This window comes from Crinia signifera, chromosome 7 (genome assembly GCF_055691185.1).
Source record: "Crinia signifera chromosome 7, ASM5569118v1, whole genome shotgun sequence".
Lineage (NCBI taxonomy): Eukaryota > Metazoa > Chordata > Amphibia > Anura > Myobatrachidae > Crinia > Crinia signifera.
In genome coordinates this window covers 9188410-9215595 of record NC_139223.1, presented here as the reverse complement: position 1 = coordinate 9215595, position 27186 = coordinate 9188410, and the positions used below count along the sequence as shown (strand labels likewise).

The following is a 27186-nucleotide window of genomic DNA, read 5'->3' as shown; positions in this document are numbered from 1 at the left end:
GCGATTGCAATGAATAAATTACATAAGCAAATCGCATCGCATGCGTTCACATCGCATGTGATCGCATCGCACGCATGCAACCGCATGCGATTTTCCGACGGTGCCGTATGTATGCTAATTGGGCACCCGGCTACTACACAAGTGTCAGCACTCTTCCTAAAAAAGTACATGATATATATAATCATATAATAATGAAAGGTACATGAACACAATATACTGTAGGCGAAAAGCAATTCAATATATCACCCCATACACTCATACACTGTTATATGTCCACAATTAGTGTTTTTCTTAATTTTGTAGTGCCCAGTCCAGACTTCCAGAACGGGAAAAGCTGGAGATGAAGACATTTATCAATAACTGTATAAAAATGACAGGTAACTGTATAAAATATAAAGATTGTATAGAAAATGCCCAATCCAGCATCAGAGGAAGGATCAGGCTCCGCCCATTTCCTCTTACTGGTACTGGCACCGATTCTATCTGGGACAGGAAGTCCAGTACAGATCTGCAGGTATCTACTAAGTCTTGGTAGATCTCCCCGTGAGTTATCATCTATTGTATAATTCCTGTAACCTCAAATTTACAGAGATGGGTGTTCTATTGAAGATAGGATGTTGCACTTCTAAAATAAGTATAATCTGATTGGTTGCTATAGGCAACATCCCACCTTCAATAAAACCCTTAGTAAATGTACCCTATATTGTCAGAACACTAAGGTGGTGGCGTTTCCAACTTGCTGCCTGGTGGTTTTCAATTACAAACAGTGGCATATCTATAATGGGTGCATTGGGCGCGGTGCACATGGGCCCACTCCGTGCACGCTGCACCCATTTTGGAAATACTTACCCTCCAGGGTCCCGCAGCAGTAGCCCTGTAATGCTCAGACTCCACAGCGCAGCGGAGATTCATGCATGTGCAGTACAGTGCTCAGACCCCACTGCTCCCGGCACCGAGCCCTGTAATGCTCAGACTCCACAGAGCAGCGGAGATTCATGCATGTGCAGTACAGTGCTCAGACCCCACTGCTCCCGGCACCGAGCCCTGTAATGCTCAGACTCCACAGCGCAGCTGAGGTTCATGCATGTGCAGTACAGTGCTCAGACCCTACTGCTCCCAGCGCCGAGCTCTGTAATGCTCAGACTCCACAGCAGAGCAGAGGTTCATGCATGTGCAGTACAGTGCTCAGACCCTACTGCTCCCAGCGCCGAGCCCTGTAATGCTCAGACTCCATAGCAGAGCAAAGGTTCATGCATGTGCAGTACAGCGCTCAGACCCTACTGCTCCCGGCACCAAGCCCTGTAATGCTGAGACTCCACAGTGTAGCAGAGGTTCATGCATGTGCAGTACAATGCTCAGACCCTACTTCTCCCGGCACCAAGCCCTGTAATGCTCAGACTCCACAGTGTAGCTGAGGTTCATGCATGTGCAGTACAGTGCTCAGATCCTACTGCTCCCAGCGCCGAGCCCTGTAATGCTCAGACTCCATAGCAGAGCAAAGGTTCATGCATGTGCAGTACAGCGCTCAGACCCTACTGCTCCCGGCACCGAGCCCTGTAATGCTCAGACTCCACAGTGTAGCTGAGGTTCATGCATGTGCAGTACAGTGCTCAGACCCTACTGCTCCAAGCGCTGAGCCCTGTAATGCTCAGACTCCACAGCAGAGCAGAGGTGCATTTATGTGCAGTACAGCGCTCAGATCCTTCTGCTCACGGCACCGAGCCCTGTAATGCTCAGACTCCACAGTGTAGCTGAGGTTCATGCATGTGCAGTACAGTGCTCAGACCCTACTGCTCCCAGCGCCGAGCTCTGTAATGCTCAGACTCCACAGTGTAGCTGAGGTTCATGCATGTGCAGTACAGCGCTCAGACCCCACTGCTCCCAGCAATGACCCTGTAATGCTCAGACTCCACAGCACAGCGGAGGTTCATGCATGTGCAGTACAGTGCTCAGACCCCACTGCTCCCGGCACCGAGCCCTGTAATGCTCAGACTCCACAGCACAGCAGAGGTTCATGCATGTGCAGTACAGTGCTCAGACCCTACTTCTCCCGGCACCAACCCCTGTAATGCTCAGACTCCACAGTGTAGCTGAGGTTCATGCATGTGCAGTACAGTGCTCAGACCCTACTGCTCCCGGCACCAAGCCCTGTAATGCTGAGACTCCACAGTGTAGCAGAGGTTCATGCATGTGCAGTACAATGCTCAGACCCTACTTCTCCCGGCACCAAGCCCTGTAATGCTCAGACTCCATAGCAGAGCAAAGGTTCATGCATGTGCAGTACAGCGCTCAGACCCTACTGCTCCCGGCACCAAGCCCTGTAATGCTGAGACTCCACAGTGTAGCAGAGGTTCATGCATGTGCAGTACAATGCTCAGACCCTACTTCTCCCAGCGCCGAGCCCTGTAATGCTTAGACTCCATAGCAGAGCAAAGGTTCATGCATGTGCAGTACAGCGCTCAGACCCTACTGCTCCCGGCACCAAGCCCTGTAATGCTGAGACTCCACAGTGTAGCAGAGGTTCATGCATGTGCAGTACAATGCTCAGACCCTACTTCTCCCGGCACCAAGCCCTGTAATGCTCAGACTCCACAGTGTAGCTGAGGTTCATGCATGTGCAGTACAGTGCTCAGATCCTACTGCTCCCAGCGCCGAGCCCTGTAATGCTCAGACTCCATAGCAGAGCAAAGGTTCATGCATGTGCAGTACAGCGCTCAGACCCTACTGCTCCCGGCACCGAGCCCTGTAATGCTCAGACTCCACAGTGTAGCTGAGGTTCATGCATGTGCAGTACAGTGCTCAGACCCTACTGCTCCAAGCGCCGAGCCCTGTAATGCTCAGACTCCACAGCAGAGCAGAGGTGCATGCATGTGCAGTACATCGCTCAGACCCTAATGCTCCCGGCACCGAGCCCTGTAATGCTCAGACACCACAGTGTAGCAGAGGTTCATGCATGTGCAGTACAGTGCTCAGACCCTAATGCTCCCGGCACCGAGCCCTGTAATGCTCATACTCCACAGCAGAGCAGAGGTGCATTTATGTGCAGTACAGTGCTCAGATCCTTCTGCTCCCGGCACCGAGCCCTGTAATGCTCAGACTCCACAGTGTAGCTGAGGTTCATGCATGTGCAGTACAGTGCTCAGACCCTACTGCTCCCAGCGCCGAGCTCTGTAATGCTCAGACTCCACAGTGTAGCTGAGGTTCATGCATGTGCAGTACAGCGCTCAGACCCTACTGCTCCCAGCAATGACCCTGTAATGCTCAGACTCCACAGCACAGCGGAGGTTCATGCATGTGCAGTACAGTGCTCAGACCCCACTGCTCCCGGCACCGAGCCCTGTAATGCTCAGACTCCACAGCACAGCAGAGGTTCATGCATGTGCAGTACAGTGATCAGACCCTACTTCTCCCGGCACCAACCCCTGTAATGCTCAGACTCCACAGTGTAGCTGAGGTTCATGCATGTGCAGTACAGTGCTCAGACCCTACTGCTCCCAGCGCCGAGCCCTGTAATGCTCAGACTCCATAGCAGAGCAAAGGTTCATGCATGTGCAGTACAGCGCTCAGACCCTACTGCTCCCGGCACCAAGCCCTGTAATGCTGAGACTTCACAGTGTAGCAGAGGTTCATGCATGTGCAGTACAATGCTCAGACCCTACTTCTCCCGGCACCAAACCCTGTAATGCTCAGACTCCACAGTGTAGCTGAGGTTCATGCATGTGCAGTACAGTGCTCAGATCCTACTGCTCCCAGCGCCGAGCCCTGTAATGCTCAGACTCCATAGCAGAGCAAAGGTTCATGCATGTGCAGTACAGCGCTCAGACCCTACTGCTCCTGGCACCGAGCCCTGTAATGCTCAGACTCCACAGTGTAGCTGAGGTTCATGCATGTGCAGTACAGTGCTCAGACCCTACTGCTCCCAGCGCCGAGCCCTGTAATGCTCAGACTCCACAGCAGAGCAGAGGTGCATGCATGTGCAGTACATCGCTCAGACCCTAATGCTCCTGGCACCAAGCCCTGTAATGCTCAGACACCACAGTGTAGCAGAGGTTCATGCATGTGCAGTACAGTGCTCAGACCCTACTGCTCCCAGCGCTGAGCTCTGTAATGCTCAGACTCCACAGCAGAGGTTCATGCATGTGCAGTACATCGCTCAGACCCTAATGCTCCCAGCGGTGACCCTGTAATGCTCAGACTCCCAGCACAGCAGAGGTTCATGCATGTGCATTACAGCGCTCAGACCCTACTTCTCCCGGCACGAAGCCCTGTAATGCTCAGACTCCACAGTGTAGCTGAAGTTCATGCATGTGCAGTACAGTGCTCAGACCCTACTGCTCCCAGCACCGAGCCCTGTAATGCTCAGACTCCAAAGCAGAGCAGAGGTGCATGCATGTGCAGTACAGTGCTCAGACCCTTATGTTTCTAGCGCTGAGTCCTGTAATGCTCAGACTCCACAGTGTAGCAGAGGTTCATGCATGTGCAGTACAGTGCTCAGACCCTAATGCTCCCGGCACCGAGCCCTGTAATGCTCATACTCCACAGCAGAGCAGAGGTGCATTTATGTGCAGTACAGTGCTCAGATCCTTCTGCTCCCGGCACCGAGCCCTGTAATGCTCAGACTCCACAGTGTAGCTGAGGTTCATGCATGTGCAGTACAGTGCTCAGACCCTACTGCTCCCAGCGCCGAGCTCTGTAATGCTCAGACTCCACAGTGTAGCTGAGGTTCATGCATGTGCAGTACAGCGCTCAGACCCTACTGCTCCCGGCACCGAGCCCTGTAATGCTCAGACTCCACAGCAGAGCAGCGGTTCATGCATGTGCAGTACAGCGCTCAGACCCTAATGCTCCCAGCGCCGAGCCCTGTAATGCTCAGACTCCACAGCACAGCAGAGGTGCATGCAGGTGCAGTACAGTCTAAATGGAAAACAGGTGTGAGCTGCCTTGCGCTATACAGCAGCTAATAGAATCTCTGGGTGTCCACCCAAGGGCACCCAAAAAAATCTCACAAGTGGGATTTAACAATACAAGTTACAAAACAATGAGATATATCAGCACTGGAGGTCTCCTGGGGATATGATGCCGCAATTCTTTATGCTGGATGCACGTAATTACAATTGCTTCATCCCTCTCCTGCAGAGAACTCCGTTCAGAAACTCACATATAGTTTCTGAATGATGTGGATACTCTTGGTTATTCAGAAAACATGCAGCTCACAATGTAAAAAGGCAGAACTTACATAAAAGTTCAGCCCCGCATGCACTAAAAGGTTTCTTTATCCAATGCTAGACACGTAACCAGACAGCTGTAAGGTGAATCAAATCAGACACTTACATTAAATTATGTTCTCGTGTTCCTCAAAAGGTTTCTTTGATACGCCAGAGAGACTGTTCCTCCTTCACAAAGGATTTATTGACACAGCAAATCACAGCAAACAAAGATAAAAGGTTTAAAAGTTCAATAGCCGGGAGCCGGAGCGTGCCGCTGACGGGGATCAGGTGAGTTGTGCTGCAGACACAAACGAACCGTCCTCTCGCTGCTTTGCGGTTCTATAACAGCCAGGTCCCGGCAGAGTAGCTTCTTTTTCAATCAACGCGTTTCTGGTGCCGACTGCACCCTTTTTCAAGATAAGCCACTTTCCTCTGTAGAAGATCTTTAAAGGATCACTGTGCTGTCACGTGATCATGTTTTCTCCAATAGTATTGCACCTAACCCGGCTTTAATTACCACCTAGTATTTAATTTGACTAAGTGGCAGCAGCAATTGAAACATTTTTAAAACATTTTTAAAAATACATAAATTAATGTGCATAGTATTAAAAACATTAATATAAATATACAAAAATGGTATTTATACCAAAAATACATATATCACTCACAGCTCTCCTTTACTCCAACACTCAGTGACCATCTTCATACTCATCTCCATCATTGGCCTCAAGCCTCTAGTTGTATGTTGATTGGGTCCTCACTACTTACATTTAAGCTGTAATGTGTATTGAACTGTGGTGCTCTTTATTTGTACTGTATTTTTGTTATTTATTCAATGTTATGCCAAGTTTTGTCTCCCTGTATTGTTCCTTTGTACGGCGCTGCGAAACACTTGTGGCGCCTTATAAATAAAATTATAATAATAATATATGACAACCATAATAAAATATATATAACGTTACACATATTAAATAAGGTGCTCAAGTGATAAAAGCCGGGTATTGGGGAGCAAACAGAGAAAAAGAGATGTTAAAAGATATATATGTACAAAAATAGTGCAAATAGCAGCATAGTTTAGACATGTTTAATGTTGACATATTCTATATGAACCACTTATATTCATAATCAACATTGAGTCCATGTGGAATCAGAGTTTGCAAGGAGAAAATGGTTTTCATTTCCAATAGGGCTAGTCTTTTATCAAGATCATTTATCCTCCAATTGGGTTTGCAAACACCGATCCCACTAAAACTTTTAAGGCCACCAATTTTACAGTTGTGGTGGGTTTTGAAGTGCATGGACACATTGTGCAGTTCATATCCATTTTTTACATTCCTCACATGTTCGGCAAGACGCTCTTTGAGCATCCTGCTCGTCCTGCCAACATATTGCCGTCCACATTTGCACTCCAAAAGGTATATAACGCTTTAAGTTGCACAAGTGATAAAATCCCTGATTGGGTACACTTTAGATGTCACATTAGATCTGTACTCTGTAATTTTACTGTCTGTCTTGCATGCCTTACACATGGCACAGAAGCTACACCTATAAAAGCCCTTTGACAGTACTCTAGTGGCCATTCTGTTCACAGGTTGAGCACTCTTTACCAGCATATTTTGTAAATTCTGTGCCCGCCGGTAGGTAAACTTAGGACCAATGTACTTCCTAAGACCTGGATCCCTGGTGAGTACAGACCAATGCTTTTTTATCAGTTTTTCCAACGGTTTGTGTTGGCTTGTGAATTTAGTGATAAATCTGATCTCTCCATATTCACCATTAACTTTTTTGGAGTTCACCTTTAAGATATCTGATCTTATTAGATTTTTACTCTTTTCTCTAGATTTCTGTACATTGTTCAGTTGGTAACCCTTTTGAATAAACTGATTCTCCATCAAGTTCGCTTAACTTTCAAATACTAAACTCCAACCGTTGATTAAAAACACCCGATCATACACTCGGGATACCATTTCGGTTATCAATGACTTGGCGAGGCTAGACTGGCAAAAGGGATACCAACTGGTCACAGCCGACGTCAAGTCATTTTAGAGGGAATTCATTTTAGAGGGTATAGCCTTTATTTTGAATAACAATTACTTTTGGTATGAGGGTGATTTTTATTTGCAAGTGGCTGGCACAGCGATGGGCACCAAGTTGGCACCCAGTTATGCCAACCTGTTCATGGCCCACTGGAAAGACCTGCAGGTTTGGTCGGGCCATGACTGGGGTGCCAGCTTGGTGCTATGGATTCGCTACATAGACGATATTATGTTTGTGTGGAGCGGAGACAACCAGTCACTTGATCAGTTTTGCCAACACCTAAACAACAATGATTTGCATATATAGTTAACATTTGTACAAAGTATGTCCTCCATCAACTTCCTTGACTTGACAGTTTATGTAGAAGAAAACAAAGTTTTCACTAAAAACTACACTAAACCGACGGACTGCAATGCTTATATTGATCATGACAGTAACCATCATGCAAATTGGATTAAAAGCATTCCAAATAGCCAATTCCAAAGGCTCCGTCGAAATTGCACAGATATAAAAGTATTTAAAAGTCAAGCGAACTTGATGGAGAATCATTTTATTCAAAAGGGTTACCAACTGAACAATGTACAGAAATCTAGAGAAAAGAGTAAAAATCTAATAAGATCAGATATCTTAAAGGTGAACTCCAAAAAAGTTAATGGTGAATATGGAGAGATCAGATTTATCACTATATTCACAAGCCAACACAAACAGTTGGAAAAACTGATAAAAAAGCATTGGTCTGTACTCACCAGGGATCCAGGTCTTAGGAAGTACATTGGTCCTAAGTTTACCTACCGGCGGGCACAGAATTTACAAAATATGCTGGTAAAGAGTGCTCAACCTGTGAACAGAATGGCCACTAGAGTACTGTCAAAGGGCTTTTATAGGTGTAGCTTCTGTGCCATGTGTAAGGCATGCAAGACAGACAGTAAAATTACAGAGTACAGATCTAATGTGACATCTAAAGTGTACCCAATCAGGGATTTTATCACTTGTGCAACTTAAAGCGTTATATACCTTTTGGAGTGCAAATGTGGACGGCAATATGTTGGCAGGACGAGCAGGATGCTCAAAGAGCGTCTTGCCGAACATGTGAGGAATGTAAAAAATGGATATGAACTGCACAATGTGTCCATGCACTTCAAAACCCACCACAACTGTAAAATTGGTGGCCTTAAAAGTTTTAGTGGGATCGGTGTTTGCAAACCCAATTGGAGGATAAATGATCTTGATAAAAGACTAGCCCTATTGGAAATGAAAACCATTTTCTCCTTGCAAACTCTGATTCCACATGGACTCAATGTTGATTATGAATATAAGTGGTTCATATAGAATATGTCAACATTAAACATGTCTAAACTATGCTGCTATTTGCACTATTTTTGTACATATATATCTTTTAACATCTCTTTTTCTCTGTTTGCTCCCCAATACCCGGCTTTTATCACTTGAGCACCTTATTTAATATGTGTAACGTTATATATATTTTATTATGGTTGTCATATATGTATTTTTGGTATAAATACCATTTTTGTATATTTATATTAATGTTTTTAATACTATGCACATTAATTTATGTATTTTTAAAAATGTTTTAAAAATGTTTCAATTGCTGCTGCCACTTAGTCAAATTAAATACTAGGTGGTAATTAAAGCCGGGTTAGGTGCAATACTATTGGAGGAAACATGATCACGTGACAGCACGGTGATCCTTTAAAGATCTTCTACAGAGGAAAGTGGCGTATCTTGAAAAAGGGTGCAGTCGGCACCAGAAACGCGTCGATTGAAAAAGAAGCTACTCTGCCGGGACCTGGCTGTTATAGAACCGCAAAGCAGCGAGAGGACGGTTCGTTTGTGTCTGCAGCACAACTCACCTGATCCCCGTCAGCGGCACGCTCCGGCTCCCGGCTATTGAACTTTTAAAACTTTAGGGTGACATTCTATGGTTTGTGATAAATGCGCATGTTTTTTTAGCGCACCACATCGCCGCTATTCGCCCTTTTTGAAATCGCATTTTTTTGTAATAATTTGCATATTTAATGGGATGCGCTTTGGAGGCTGAAAAGTGCGAAGTGGTGCGATTTGCGGCGAAGTGGTGCGAATTTAAGTCACAAAAAAGTGTGATTTCTTCCGCCGGTCATGTGCGAGTTTTGGACCAACCGGAGTGCGATTTACAAAACTGTCTCCGCATGACTAAGAACCCCCCAACCTATTGGCCCACCTCTGTCCCCTCCATCATGCATCACACCCCCTATATAAAGGGGCATTGGCGCCATTTCACTCTTTGATAGGAAGTAAGGAGCATGGAGAGGAGCAGTGGCAGTGTGAGTAGAGGAAGAGGTGTTGGTGGCAGAGTGAGGAGTGGCAGAGGGAGCAGTGGCAGAGTGAGGAGTGGCAGAGGAACCAGTGGCAGAGGGAGCAGTGGCAGAGGGAGCAGTGGCAGAGGGAGCAGTGGCAGCAGCCAGCCAAGTGGGAGAGCCAGCAGTGTGGCAGGCAGCATGGCCACAGCAAGGCCAGCCCCAGACCAGGCCCTGGCCGTCCAGCCCCAGCAGGAGGAGGTGGAGGATCCGCTGGCATCCCCATCCTATAGCCAAGACCTTGACCATACCCCACAGCAGCTGTAGGAGGGCCACATGTCAGAGGTGGAGGAAGATGGAGGTGAGGAGGAGGAAGACACTGGCATGGAGGAGGAGGGGTACATGGCTGGAGTAGAAAATGAGGAGGACGAGGAGGAGGTAGAAGCTGGCCGCACAAAAAGTGGCCGAAAGGTCCGATTCTCCTATGAGGAAAATGCTGCACTTGTCCGGACTATCATGCCAGTGTTTGACCGGTTACTGGGGAAAAGTCACCACAAGACCACTGCACAGCGCAAAAGGGCTATGTGGAAGGACATCACCCAGGCGGTGAATGCTGTAAGTCAGCACAAGCGCCTGGTCAGAAATGTCAAGAAGAGATTCAATGACATCAAAAGGCAGCTGAAAAGTAAAATGGCCATGGAGTTGGAGGAGGCCACCAAGACTGGCGGAGGAAGCCCCACCACTGTGTGCTACACATCGTATGAGGTGAAGTTGAAGTGCATCATACCCCCTGAGGTCCTGCCTGGCATGCACGTGGCGGATACCGATAGGCCGCAAACGCCATCCAGAGCTGGTAAGTGTGACCACATGCAATCTTAAACATACATGCCAATGTTTTCTAACTGTATTCTTCACTTGAATTGTTATGCTAAATAAAGTGCTGCTGTGGAACTACATAGCCCAGCAAGGTCATGCACAAGAAATTGCCTGCTCCTACTTTCAAATTGCTCATAATGCTGGGCCTTGTAGTTCCACAACTGCTCATATTGATCAACACTGTAACATTCTTTCTAGCAGCCTAACATGTATGTGGCCAAAAACACAGAGGTGTACTGGTGGTTTAGCTGCCATGCCTACATACCACAGATTATCCAATAGTTGTCATGTGTACAATAGTTTAATAATAATCTAACAAAATAATCTTGGGAAAAAAAAAAAGGTGGTGAATAAATAATGTAGTCCTTATCCAAAGGAAGTATTGTCCATTATTGTCATTTGAATGCATGTTTGCTGAAAATGCTTATCCATTGCAAGGTCCATAATGGCTGCCCATCTTTCCTTGCACAGATTGTCCATCCCGAAGTGCTGCGGCATCCAAGAAAAGAAGGCCCGTTGCTGCAGAATCTGTGGAAGCAGGTAAATGAACAAAAAACACGCCATTACACATACAGTACACACACCCATGTCACATCACACTTACACTACATTCATCTCCTGCGGCTACATTGCAACAGTAATAATTGTAATCTGAGCTAGGCATGTGACTTATTATTAATGTCAATGTTACATGCTGTATCGGGGTACATGGGTAAGTACATAACACCCCTAGGTATGTGCGTCCAGCATCTCAAGCCCTTTCTAAAACAGTACAGAAGAGAGTCTGGCCTATATATGCATCAGTACTTGCCTCTTCATCTGCATCCACAGGTACTATACAACTAGGGACAGACCAAACCGATTCTTCAATGATGGTGTTGGACGAAATGGACATCATTCTTGAACCGGTGGAGACCTTTGCGGCAGAGGAAGAAATACAGACCTCATCACAGAGTGATCTTCCCCCAAGTGGGGTGTCTCCCAACCCACCCCCACCCACAAACACACCCCATACAGCAGCTTCTGCTTCCCAAGTAGCTAACTCCTTGGTCAATTTCAAGGACAAACAAATAGAATTCATGGCCTCCCAAAGCCTGCAAATAGGTAACATCCAGGGGTACATGCGTGACACGTTTCTTCAATTACGAAAAATTGCACGTAGTGTACGGGTAGGTGTAGGCACTCATGTGCGCATTGCTAATAGTATTGACACCCGTTTTGCAGATCTAACTTCTGCTGTAAGGATACAGAATAGCCATATTGGCAGCCTTGCGCAAAGTATAGCTGCACTAAGCCAATCATGCACAGCGCAGACCAATGCCTTAATAGGTATGCAGGCCCAACTACAGCAGCTGGAAGCCAATGTCGGAGGTGGCGCAGCATAAACCCTCAGCAGTGTATCTAGCACCCCAATAAGTGGCTCCCCCACTTCCCCACCCCGTCGGAGTATTAGGACCCGTGGTGGGCTGGGTGCAGGTTCTAGAAGTGGTATAGGGTTGCCTGATGCTGGGAGAAGATAGCTCATATGTTTGATAGTTTTGTAATATGCAATACATCTTGTTACATCCCACGACAGTTTTTATGTTTCACTTGCAAAAATGCAGATTGCTTCTGACATAGTAGACTGCAGTAAAAATGTCTAACCGCATACCATTGTGTCTGTGTATTATTTTTAAAACAATTATTGTGTGAATTATGACATATTGTAATGGTATATGACAATGGGATTGCTCTAAAGTAGTGTGGGGTAACTCCTGGCCCGTCAAAGGTTGTGGAACTACATATTCCAGCAAGCTCTGACACTCATGGTTTGGACTGTAATGGTTATAGTGTGTCAGGGCATGCTGGCACGTGTAGTTCCACAACACCAGTGAGCCATGTTTTACAGCAAATGTAATTCATACATGTATCAAATGTACTTACAAGCTTGATACCAGCAAGGGATAGGTCAGCACCACCAGCTGCATCCGTTGGGTTCTGTGTATTAGGCTAAATGTGGGTGGAAACAGATGGTATTGGTCAATAATTTGTTTATGAGTACACTTACAGCACAGGTACATTTTGCAGTACAGGACACATGTGCTTACCAGTAAAGTAACGGCTGATGATGTGTGTGCGCACCAGATTTCCCCTCTGCGTACCCCTCACTACCCGAGGTGTGGTAGGTTGGGCTTCCTGCACGACTGCTGCATGTTCCTCCTCCACATAGGCAGGTTGGGACAGGGCTATGTTGTGCAACATGCAGCAAGCCTGGATGATCATCACTACTTTGGCAGGGTGGTAAAGCAGCGTACCCGATGACCTGTCCAAACACCGGAATCGACTCTTCAAAACGCCAGATGTGCGCTCCACCACATTGCGGGTTGCAATGTGGGCTTTATTATACCGGTGCTGTGCAGGGCCCTCTGGGGAGCGCAAAGGTGTCATGAGCTAGGAAACACACCCATATCCTGAGTCACCTAAAACACAGATAGGAAGTGATTGCCTTATATGGTAAGGTATGTGTTTCTTTGAAACAGGACACACTGTAAGAATAACAATATGCTTGTCAAACAGGAAACACACACATTAGAGCAGCTACAAATAAGGACAGACAGGGTAATATGAAAAAGGTACTTACCTAGTAGCCAGCCCTCTGGCATTTGGTGGTCAGTAAATCGGTTCCAGAGGGCTGAGTGTCTCAGAATATAGGCGTCATGGCAGTTCCCAGGAAAGCCTGCAACAACACTCAGGATTTTCAGGTGAGCATTGGATACAACCTGCACGTTCAGGGAGTGCCGCCCACGCCTATTGACGTAGACGTGGCCCCGCACGTGCGGTGCCCGAATCCCAATGTGTGTGCAGTCTATAGCTCCCAGCACGTGAGGGAATGCTGAGAGTCTATAGAAAGCCAACTTGTGGTCCTGCCACTCCAACTCAGAACTGAGGAATCTGATGTATGTCCGCCACAACTTCTTTAAAGCAAGTAACACTTGAGTAAAATGCTTAGAGAAAGTGGGCTGTGATACCCCCAAGGACCATGAGGTCACAGACTGAGTGGAGCCTGTGGCCAAATAGTAGAGGGCACACATTAATTTGTGCAGCCCAGACACTGCATAGTTGCCTCCCCCAAAAGGGTCCAAATCATCTCTCACCTGCTCATATAAGTCCAACAGGTTAATGCGGTTCAGCCTAAACATCCCCACAACCTGTTGATCTGAGAGGGAGTCCAGGTACAGCCGAGCACGATACATACGTGGGGTACGCAGTAGTCAGGGGGCTACCTGGATCTGGCGCGCAGCTTCCTCCCTCCTGCGCAGCTCCTCCAAATGGGCCACATCACAGATAAGCAACTCCAAACCACTCTGCAAAATCTCCATGTCTCAAACCCTCACAGGTGTCCTTAATGATGTTGGGGTTTATGTAGGGGTGTTTCTGCGTGAAAATGAGGGCACCTGTGCTGAAATTAACCATGTGTGCACTTGACCAAAATGAGTTCTGGGTAAAATCGCCAAACAGAACCTGGTCTGAAATAAGTGCGATTATTAGACACCTAAAAAGTGCGATTTGAGAAAACGCATTGCATTAAATAAGCGATTTGTATACTTTTCTGTACGAAAACATCTGGATGCTATATAAATGCGAATTTATCTCGCACTTTTGGTCCGCATGCGTTAACGCACATAATATGCGATTTCAGTCCCTTAGCGCATCCTATTAAATAGGCGATTTGACAGAAAAATGCGATATCTCCATTTTGTTTACTAATTAACGCCAAAAAACACAAATCTCTTCCCATAGAATGTCACCCTTAATCTTTGTTTGCTGTGATTTGCTGTGTCAATAAATCCTTTGTGAAGGAGGAACAGTCTCTCTGGCATATCATAGAAACCTTTTGAGGAACGCGAGAATGTAATTTAATGTAAGTGTCTGATTTGATTCACCTTACAGCTGTCTGGTTACGTGTCTAGCAGTGGATAAAGAAACCTTTTAGTGCATGCGGGGCTGAACTTTAATGTAAGTTCTGCCTTTTTACATTGTGAGCTGCATGTTTTCTGAATAACCAAGAGTATCCACATCATTCAGAAACTATATGTGAGTTTCTGCACGGAGTTCACTGCAGGAGAGGGATGAAGCAATTGTAATTACGTGCATCCAGCATAAAGAATTGCGGCATCATATCCCCAGGAGACCTCCAGCACTGATATATCTCATTGTTTTGTAAGGTGCAGTACAGTGCTCAGACCATACTGCTCCCGGCACCGAGCTCTGTAATGCTCAGACTCCACAGTGTAGCTGAGGTTCATGCATGTGCAGTACAGCGCTCAGACCCTACTGCTCCCAGCGCCGATCCCTGTAATGCTCAGACTCCACAGCACAGCAGAGGTTCATGCATGTGCAGTACAGTGCTCAGACCCTACTTCTCCTGGCACCAAGCCCTGTAATGCTCAGACTCCACAGTGTAGCTGAGGTTCATGCATGTGCAGTACAGTGCTCAGACCCTACTGCTCCCAGCGCCGATCCCTGTAATGCTCAGACTCCACAGCACAGCAGAGGTTCATGCATGTGCAGTACAGTGCTCAGACCCTACTTCTCCTGGCACCAAGCCCTGTAATGCTTAGACTCCACAGTGTAGCTGAGGTTCATGCATGTGCAGTACAGCGCTCAGACCCTACTGCTCCCAGCGCTGACCCTGTAATGCTCAGACTCCACAGCACAGCAGAGGTTCATGCATGTGCAGTACAGCGCTCAGACCCTACTTCTCCTGGCACCAAGCCCTGTAATGCTCAGACTCCACAGTGTAGCTGAGGTTCATGCATGTGCAGAACAGTGCTCAGATCCTACTGCTCCCAGCGCCGAGCCCTGTAATGCTCAGACTCCAAAGCAGAGCAGAGGTTCATGCATGTGCAGTACAGCGCTCAGACCCTAATGCTCCCAGCGCTGAGCCCTGTAATGCTCAGACTCCACAGCACAGCAGAGGTTTATGCATGTGCAGTACAGCGCTCAGACCCTACTGCTGCAGGTGCTGATCCCAGGATAGAGGAGGGGGCCTGGCAGATGAGGCTGCACATGGGCCCCTGATGCCCCTGACTATAAACCAGCAAATTTACTAATCCATGCCTAAGAATGGGCTGAATCCCACCAGTGAAGCCTGGTAGACTGCAAATGGCCAAACCACCCGATACCAATGCACCAGATAATACCACAATATGCATCTATGGGGGCAATGCTATTGGTCTTAATACAGTTTTGGCTGAAAAAAATGACCAGATATTGGGATTGATGATGATGATCATTATCATGGTATCCAATTAACACCCATTTTTATCACCCAAAAATGGACTCTTGATCCGACAAAAACATATAGGATTGGGACTAAGTCGCAGATCCCAGGTGTTATCGCAGGTCCTGGTGGCAGCTTATTGGGGATAATACTTTGTGTGCCTGTGACAGATGAAGCGTCATATCCCATAATAGCAGGTATCAGGGAAAAGGGCACCGTCAATGGGGCGAATAGGATATAAGAGCAGCATTAGTATTAAAAAGATATCCATAATATATGTATCATTAACTAAATATGTACAGTATCATTAACGATGGGTAATTGGTTGCTTGTTCTTGTGAATCTCATGTGATATATGTACAGTATTTGCTCTTTTATAATGATTCCTTTACACAATCTCTCTCTCTGGGCCAGATGTACTAAGCCTTTAAAAGTGATAAAATGGAGAGTTATAAAACACCAACAAATCAGCTAATACTTTTTCAAACACAGCCTGTGACATGGCAGCTGATTGGCTGGTGGTTTCTCACTCTCCATTTTATCAATTTTCAAAATGAGTACATCTGGCCCTCAGGAGTGCCGCCCATCTGCAGAATATATATATATATATATATATATATATATATATATATATATATATATAGTGATGCAAAAGGAGACAGCACCGGCATTTAAACGGGAACTTTTCAAACGTGTTTATCACAGCATAAAACGGACCCCAGCATAAGGTCCGTTTTATGCTGTGATAAACACGTTTGAAAAGTTCCCGTTTGAGTGCCGCTGCTGTCTCCTTTTGCATCACTATCCTTCAGTTCCAGAAGGCACCCGGGCAGTTGCCCCAGAGGGAGAGTGCCGGGCCGACTCCACCGACTATATATATATATATATATATATATATATATACACACCTTATTAAGGCTAATAGGATAGCCCCTCCCTCCTTCCCCCTCAAAGAAGTTACTGTACCTAAAATCAATGTTTGCTGGCAATTGGATAACCCCCAACATCACATATCTGGTTACTCTCTTCAGAATCACAGTAAAAACATTTAATGACACCCTTTTAGGGATTTATAGTTCATGATTATTTATGGAGACTCTGTAACATGTATCTCTTCTCCAGGAGTTGCCCCCATCATTGTCCTCACCAAAAGATCCAGCGGAGATTACATGAAGATGAAGAAGCAGTTCAGGCTTCTAGGGGCTGAGACAGTGATATCCGTGGAGAATTACACCCAGGAGAACAGTATAAAAACACTGAGAAGAACCACAGACTTCCTGATGTTCATTGATGTTGCTGTAGAACAAGTAAAATTCCGTATGGAACAGACAAGGAACCCGCGGGAAGAGCGACTGCAGCGGAAGATATTCCTGCTGACATGTATACATGAGGCTGATAAGAAGCAGGAGGAAGAGAGAAGGGAGTGGGAGAGGTGTGAGGAAGAGGCGAATAGTAGAAAGAGATTTTGGTGGTTTTGGCCGTGGTCCTAACTGATAGGGAATAATGACTGTAAGCTCCACTGGGGCAGGGACTGATGTGAATGGCCAAACATTGTCTGTAAGCGATGCGGAATATGTGTGCGCTATATAAATAACTGGTAATAAATGAATGATGTTACTAAATGGGAAATATCACTACAAGCGGGTTTCATCTTATTGGGCTATCATTTCACAATCTCCACTTTCTGTACCAATATTTCTCAATAAAGGAATTAATATCAGTTTGGTTGGACTGATTATTATTACATGTCGATGGAAGAAATAATTACTCACTGACCTCCATTTGTCTCTTCATAACTAGAAAAAAATATATTGTAGGTCAAAGAAAATAAAACAAGTAACTCCGCACCTTGGTAAACCATGTTGCGCTGCAGCGGGGCAGATGTATTGGGCCTGATACGTAGGTGAACTCGATTGCTCGATATTTTCTCTTTGCATCCAGGGGAGTAATTACCACACAGAGGAAGAATCAATTTGCATGCAAATCCCTGCAATTTCATTGGGCGTTTCTTGTTGGTCAATGGGGAGCCAAGTTAGGTGACACGTGTCATGTCATCTGCTTCGTGTCCTGTTGATGCCTACCACACGCTGAAGCTCCTGATGACATCAGCAATAAGGGCACATCCTCACCCATACATTAACCTCTGATTGTCCTCTTCAAGATGCTTGTTACAGATGGGTGTCCTGACATGCCCCCCGCTTACTCCTGTTTGGATATTAAACAATGTGGGATTCTGGGAATGATGTCTCTGCAACCAACTCAAAATGATTTCTATAGATGCAAACACATAAAATCATAATACTGACCATTACATTGTACACAGCTGTTTGCTTGTAACATATTGGCCCATGTTAGACTTGGATACAGTACAAGCAGAATTTTTATCATCTTCATTTATATGTATTGTACCCACTCCCAGCGGTGTAACTACTGTAAGGCAGCCCCGGCTGCCGCTTGGGGAAGCAAGCCACAGTGGGGTCTATGTGGGCGCCAGCACCCGCTAGACACACTGACATGCTGCTGCCTGCCACTGCCCACTGACTTTAAGAAATGTATTATGTTGATTGGATGTGAATCAAGTATAGTTGACGCTGGTACTAATTAAAATACAACTGGAGAAATGTGAACAAACCAATGAGAAACCATATCCAATTAAAACGGGTATAAGAAAGGCTGCATATTTACCTCAAATTACTCTTTGAAAAAGCTCCTTGAGAGCGAAACGCGTTAGAGGCCATTCAGCAGCCTGACTATTGATTGCAAAACTTTCGGCTCATATCGACATCTGAAAGCCGACACATTGTTGCTTGATTACCTGGACAGCAGGCGCCACAAAAGAGAAGCCCCAGCCCCACGATCTGGAAGGAAAAGTCTCCATCACAGCCAGAGACTTACGAGCAGAGCTGATCGGTGCAGGTGAGAGACGCACCAACAGCTCCAACGCCTCCTCACACGGGTCTACGTGCTGACAGGACATCAGACGGCAGACACAGGTGGGTGAAAAATGCTGTGTAGCGTCAGTCAGCACTCCCGTATCAAGATTCCATCTACACGCAGTAAGAGGAAGGTCGTGTGCTCACCTTCCAGACGTTCAACATCTCGTCCGGGAGCCCTGCTGTGAGTATCGAGAGCCCGATACCGCAGTGGTTATTTGTAGCAACTTACCCGTCCATCAGCTATATGCTAAAGCTCTACAGTACCAATCACTGACTGTGTATTCGGCTTATTAAAGACTGCCAACTAGAAGCCCTTTCGATTGATACTGCAGAACAATCTATATTGGAACCAATAGCGACATATATCGATAAATTTATGCATTTTTTATTATTTTTTAGTCTTTATAAAAATATATTTTGATGCACATATTTGTTATTTTATATATTCAAATGTATGTTGTTGTTTTTTTTAATTGTGGTGGCCACCATATTAAAATTATCCACATTAATAAAATAAAAAATTTTGTCCAAAAATTTAAGCTGGTTTGTATTCCTATAAATCCAAGCAGCATCAAAATTACCCAGTGTGTAGACATCAACACACTAGAAGCCTGCAGTTTTACTTCAAAGTGAGATCTTTATTGCAGTGTAAAAATAAAGCAGCCAGTATTTTCCCTGCACAGAAACAAAATAACTCACCCAAATCTAATTCTTCCTGCACATTTTACATCTGCCCAACCTGCAGTGCACATGGTTTTGTTCATCTAAGAAGGATTTTGTCAAAAAGAGTGAACTAGAATAAGGCCCTATATCACTGACTCTACTATGCCTGCCACTACATCACTGACCCATCTATATCCACCACTACATTACTGACCCCTCAATACCCGCCACTTCATTACTGACCCACTATACCCACCACTACATCACTGACCCCTCTATACACACCACTACATCACTGACCCCTCTATATCCTACACAACATTACTAACTCTGCTATGCCCGCTACTACATCACTGACCCCTCTATACCCACCACTACATTACTGCCCCCTCTATACCCTACACTACATTACTGACCCCTCTATACCCACCACTACATTACTGACCCCTCTATACCCTACACAACATTACTAACTCTGCTATGCCCGCCACTACATCACTGACCCATCTATACTCACCATTACATTACTGACCCCTCTATACCCTACACTACATACCTGATCCCTCTACACCCTACACTACATCACTGTCCCCTCTATACCCGCCACTACATTACTGACTCCTCTATAACCTACACTATATCCCTGACCCCTCTACACCCTACCCTACACTACATCACTGACCCCTCAATACCCTACACTACATCACTGACCCCTCTATACCACACACTACATCCATGACCCCTCTATACCACACACTACATCACTGACCCCTCTATACCACACACTACATCACTGACCCCTCTGTACCCGCCACTACATTACTGACCCCTCTTTACCCGCCACTACATTACTGACCCCTCTATACCCTACACTACATCACTGACCCCTCTATACCACACACTACATCACTGACCCCTCTGTACCCGCCACTACATTACTGGCCCCTCTATACCCTACACTACATCACTGACCCCTCTGTACCCGCCACTACATTACTGGCCCCTCTATACCCTACACTACATCACTGACCCCTCTATACCCACCACTACATTACTGGCCCCTCTACACACTACTTTACACTACAACACTGACCACTCTATACCCTACACTACATCACTGACCCCTCTATACCACACACTACATCACTGACCCCTCTATAGCCTACACTATATCATTGACCCCTCTATACCCTACAATACATCCCTGACCCCTCTATACCCTACAATACATCCCTGACCCCTCTATACCCTACATTACACAACTGACCCCTCTATATCCTACAGTACATCACGGACCCCTCTATACCCTACACTACATCACTGACCCCTCTATACCCTACACCAGGGGTGGCCAACCGGTCAGGGGTAAAGAGCCGAAAAATATCGGTAGTCAAGCTAAAGAGCCGACATCATGCGCGCGCCGAAGGCGCATGCGCAAAAAAAGGGGCGTAGTCTATTTTGACCCCTTGGGTGGGTGTGATACAAATATGCCTCCAATAGTGCCAGATACACATATGCCCCCCACGGTGCCAGGTATGCCCCACACGGTGCCGGGTATGCCCCCACAGTGCCAAAAAGCTGGTATGCCCCCACAGTGCCACAAACTGCTATGCCCCCACAGTGCCACAAACTACTATGCCCCCACAGTGCAAATTTCCCAGCAGCAGCAGCACTCACCGTTGTTGCTGCTGCTGCCAGGCGAGGAGAGGACAGTCTGGTGTCCCCCTGCAGTCCTCCTGTCATGTCACCGATAGGAGGAGAGCACAGCACACCGTGCGTCTCCTTCCCCCTCACTTCCCTGTGACTGGGCCGCCCACCAATCGAAGCTCACTGGCCTATGCGCGATACGCGCTCTCCTCCCCTCAGAAGGAGAAGGGATTCAGGGAACCGGCAGCAGGGGGGACTGGGACAGACGGTGGGCGGCGGGCAGCAGTGGGAGCAGGAGCCGCACTTTACAAGGGGGAGAGCCGCATGAGGCTCAAGAGCCACAGATTGGCCACCACTGCCCTACACTATATCACTGACTCCTCTATACCCTACACTACACTACTGATCCCTATATACCCTACACTACATCACTGACCCCTCTATGCCCTACATAACATCCCTGATCCCTCTATACCCTACACTACATCACTGACCCCTCTATATCCTACACTACATCACTGACCCCTCTATACCCTACACTACATCACTGACCCCTCTATACCCTACATCACTGACCCCTCTATACCCTACACTACATCACTGACCCCTCTATACCCTATATCACTGACTTCTATATACCCTACACTATTGGGGTTATTTTGGTTCGCTCTTTCTTCCAAATTCCTTCTTAGATGGACAAAACCATGTGCACTGCAGGTGGGGCAGATGTTACTTGTGCAGAGAGAATTAGATTTGGGTGGGGTTTTACTTCAAAGTGAGATCTATATTGCAGTGTACCACACACTACATTACTGACCCCTCTATACCCACCATTACATTACTGACCCCTCTATACCCACCACTATACTACTGACCCCTTAATACCCTATGTTACATCACTGACCCCTCTATACTCTACACTACATCCCTGACCAATCTATACCCTACACTACATCCATGACCCTTCTATACACTACACTACATTACTGACCCCTCTATACCCTACACTACATTACTGACCCCTCTATACCCTACACTATACTACTGACCCCTCTATACCCACAACTACACTACTGACCCCTCTATACCTATTCTACATCACTGACCCCTCTTTACTGTACACTACATCACTGACCCCTCTATATCCTACACTACATCATTGACCTCTCTATACCACACACTACATCACTGACCCCTCTAAACCCTACACTACATCACTGACCCTTCTATATCCTACACTACACCACTGACCCCTCTATACCCTACACTACATCCTTGACCCCTCTATACCACACACTACATCACTGACCCCTCTATACCACACACTAAATCACTGACTCCTCTATACCCTACAATATATCCCTGACCCCTCTACACCCTACACTACAACACTGACCCCTCTATACCCTACACTACATCACTGACCCATCTATACCACACACTACATCACTGAACCCTCTATACCCTACACTACATCACTGACCCCTCTATACCCTACACTACACCACTGATCCCTCTATACCTTACACTACATCACTGACCCCTCTATACCCTACACTACATCACTGACCCATCTATACCACACACTACATCACTGAACCCTCTATACCTTACACTACATCACTGACCCCTCTATACCCTACACTACACCACTGATCCCTCTATACCTTACACTACATCACTGATCCCTCTATACCCTACACTAAATCACTGACTCCTCTATACCCTACACTATATCCCTGACCCCTCTACACCCTACACTACAACACTGACCACTCTATACCCTACAATACATCACTGACCCCTCTATACCTTACACTACATCCATGACCCCTCTATACCCTACACTACATCACTGACCCCTCTATACCCTACACTACATCACTGACCCCTCTATACCCTACACTACATCACTGACCACTCTCTATCCTACACTACATCACTGACCCCTCTATACCCTACACTACATCCCTGATCCCTCTATAGCCTACAGTACATCACTGACCCCTCTATACCCTACACTACATCCCTGATCCCTCTATACCCTACACTACATCCCTGATCCCTCTATAGCCTACACTACATCACTGACCCCTCTATACCCTACACTACATCCCTGACCCCTCTATACCCTACAATACATCACTGATCCCTCTATACCCTACACTACACCACTGACCCCTCTATACCCTACACTACATCACTGACCCCTCTATACCCTACACTACAGCACTGACCCCTCTATAGCCTACACTACATCCCTGATCCCTCTATACCCTACACTACATCACTGACCCCTCTATACCCTACACTACAGCGCTGTCCCCTCTATACCCTACATCACTGACCCCTCTATACCCTACACTACATCACTGACCCCTCTATACCCTACACTATACTACTGACCCCTCTATACCTACACTATATCACTGACTCCTCTATACCCGACAATATTGGGGTTATTTTGGTTCACTCTTTCTGACAAATTCTTTCTTAGATGGACAAAACCATGTGCACTGCAGGTGGGGCAGATGTTACTTGTGCAGAGAAAATTAGATTTGGGTGGGGTTTTAGTTCAAAGTGAGATCTATAGTGCAGTGTAAAAATAAAGCAGCCAATATTTACCCTGCACAGAAACAAAATAACTCACCCAAATCTAATTCTTCCTGCACATTTTACATCTGCCCCACCTGCAGTGCACATGGTTTTGTCCATCTAAGAAGGATTTTGTCAGAAAGAGTGAACTAGAATAAGGCCCTATATCACTGACTCTGCTATGCCTGCCACTACATTACTGACCCCTCTATACTCACCACTACATTACTGACCCCTCTATACTCACCACTACATTACTGACCCCTCTATACCCGCCACTACATTACTGACCCCTCTATACCCACCATTACATTACTGACCCCTCTATACCCTACACTATATTACTGACCCCTCTATACCCACCACTACACCACTGATCCTTCTATACCCACCACTACACTACTAACCAATCTATACCCACCACTACATTACTAACCCCTCTATACCCACCACTACATTACTGATCCTTCTATACCCACCACTACATTACTGACCCCTCTATACCCACCACTACATTACTGACTCCTCTATACCCGCCACTACATTACTGACCCCTCTATACCCTACACTACATTACTGACTCCTCTATACCCGCCACTACATCACTGACCCCTCTATATCCACCACTACATTACTGACCCCTCTATACCCGCCACTACATTACTGACCCCTCTATACCCTACAATATATTACTGACCCCTCTATACCCGCCACTACATTACTGACCCCTCTATACCCTACACTACATTACTGACTCCTCTATACCCGCCACTACATTACTGATCCCTCTATACCGGCCATTACATTACTGACCCCTCTATACCCAACACTACATTACTGACCCCTCTATACCCTACACTACATTACTAACCCCTCTATACCCTACACTACATTACTGATCCTTCTATACCCACCACTACATTACTGACCCCTCTATACCCACCACTACATTACTGACTCCTCTATACCCAACACTACATTACTGACCCCTCTATACCCACCACTACATTACTGACCCCTTTATACCCGCCACTACATTACTGACCCCTCTATACACACCATTACATTACTGATCCCTCTATACCCGCCACTACATTACTGACCCCTCTATACCCTACAATATATTACTGACCCCTCTATACCCGCCACTACATTACTGACCCCTCTATACCCTACACTACATTACTGACTCCTCTATACCCGCCACTACATTACTGATCCCTCTATACCGGCCATTACATTACTGACCCCTCTATACCCAACACTACATTACTGACCCCTCTATACCCTACACTACATCACTGACCCCTCTATACCCGCCATTACAACACTGACCCCTCTATACCCAACACTACATTACTGACCCCTCTATACCCACCACTACATTACTGACCCCTTTATACCCGCCACTACATTACTGACCCCTCTATACCCTACACTACATTACTGACCCCTCTATACACACCATTACATTATTGATCCCTCTATACCCGCCACTACATTACTGACCCCTCTATACCCACCACTACATTACTGACCCCTCTATACCCTACACTACATCACTGACCCCTCTATACCCGCCATTACAACACTGACCCCTCTATACCCAACACTACATTACTGACCCCTCTATACCCACCACTACATTACTGACCCCTTTATACCCGCCACTACATTACTGACCCCTCTATACCCTACACTACATTACTGACCCCTCTATACCCACCATTACATTACTGATCCCTCTATACCCGCCACTACATTACTGACCCCTCTATACCCTACAATATATTACTGACCCCTCTATACCCGCCACTACATTACTGACCCCTCTATACCCACCATTACATTACTGACCCCTCTATACCCACCATCACATTACTGATCCCTCTATACCCGCCACTACATTACTGACCCCTCTATACCCTACAATATATTACTGACCCCTCTATACCCGCCACTACATTACTGACCCCTCTATACCCACCATTACATTATTGACCCCTCTATACCCACCATCACATTACTGATCCCTCTATACCCGCCACTACCTTACTGATCCCTCTATACCCACCACTACATTACTGCCCCCTCTATACCACACACTACATTACTGACCCCTCTATACCAGCCACTACATTACTGACCCCTCTATACCCACCACTACATTACTGACCCCTCTATACCCACCATCACATTACTGACCCCTCTATACCCGCCTCTACATTACTGACCCCTCTATACCCTACACTACATTACTGACCCCTCTATACCCTACACTACATTACTGACCCCTCTATACCCTACACTATACTACTGACCCCTCTATACCCACCACATTACTGACCCCTCTATACCCTACACTGTATTACTGACCCCTCTTTTAAACCCTACACTACATTACTGACCCATCTATACCCTACACTACATCACTGACCCCTCTATACCCTACACTACATCACTTACCCCTCTATGTCCTACACCAGGCATGTCCAACGTTAGGCCTGGGGGCCAATTGCGGCTCTTTGCTGTCATTTCAAGCGGCCCGCAGCCTCCCGCTGGAAGCGGGCAGAGCATCAGATATGGGAAGCACAGCACAGGACACTACAGGTGGGGCCCCAGCGAGTGTGCCTTTACCTTGCATACAGTGAATAGATGCAGTGTTGGCCATTCTTAGAAGGGGGACCAGGGGCAGGCTGGGGGACATACAGTGAATGGGGGGAGAATAAGGTACATAGTGAATGGGGGTCATACAGTGAATGGGAGTCATACAGTGAAGGAGGGTCAGGCTTGGGGACATACAATGAATGGAGACATTGATGAACATTAAGAAATGGGGGGCAGGCTGGGGGACTGAGTGAATGGGTGTAGAGTGGGGAAAATAAAGTGAATGGGGGACATACATTGAAGGAGGGACATGCTGGGGGACATACAGTGAATGGGGGCATGCTGGGGGACATAGAGTGAATGGGGGCAGAGTGGGGGACCATTATGATTTGATTAATGATTCAAAGAATGTCAGGCTGAATGTTCGGCCCCCACACATTTACACTTCACCAAATCTGGCCCTCATCGCAAAAAGTTTGGACACCCCTGCCCTACACTGTATTATTGACCCCTCTATACCCTACACTACATCACTGACCCCTCTATACCCTACACTACATCACTGACCCCTCTATACCCTACACTACATCACTGACCCCTCTATACTCACCATTACATTACTGACCCAACTGTACCCACCACTACAACATTGATTCCGCTATACTCGCCTCTACATTACTGTTCCTGCTACACCCTACACTACTTTATATTACTGACCCCTCTAAACTCCCTAATATATTACTGACCCCTCTACATTGCTGACTCCTCTATGCACTACACTACATTACTGATCATGCTATACCATGCACTACTGACCCACTATACCCTACTCTACATTACCGCCCCTCTACATACACACACCGTTATACAGGCTGAGTATCCTGTATCTGTATATCCAAAACCCAAAATATTCCAAAAACCGTCTTCCCCCTTTTTTCATACTTACCACGTCCCCCAGCATCCACGGCAGGCTTCAGGACCTTCTTCAGCGGCATCTCTGGTCCCAGGGGAGTGCATGGGCGCATCTGTAAACTCGCGCAATGCACCCCTTGGACCCCTGA

General features: G+C 46.5%; 2 protein-coding genes across 2 annotated transcripts in view; both read left to right on the top strand.

Moving 5' to 3' along the window:
• LOC146021354 (uncharacterized) overlaps positions 1–17397 on the top strand; it is a 31762-nt gene extending 14365 nt beyond the window's left edge. Inside the window, exons 3-4 of the mRNA XM_083155144.1 lie at positions 304–377; positions 16800–17397. Of these exons, the coding sequence (XP_083011270.1) occupies positions 304–377; positions 16800–17167 (442 nt within the window). The 3' untranslated portion in view covers positions 17168–17397. The remainder of the gene's footprint in view (positions 1–303; positions 378–16799) is intronic.
• LOC146021353 (uncharacterized) lies at positions 9895–11806 on the top strand. Its single transcript, XM_083155143.1, has 3 exons — positions 9895–10391; positions 10886–10954; positions 11246–11806. The coding sequence occupies exons 1-3, from the start codon at positions 9923–9925 to the stop codon at positions 11797–11799; spliced, it is 1092 nt and encodes a 363-aa protein (XP_083011269.1). The 5' UTR covers positions 9895–9922; the 3' UTR covers positions 11800–11806.
• Positions 17398–27186: the final 9789 nt, after the last annotated feature.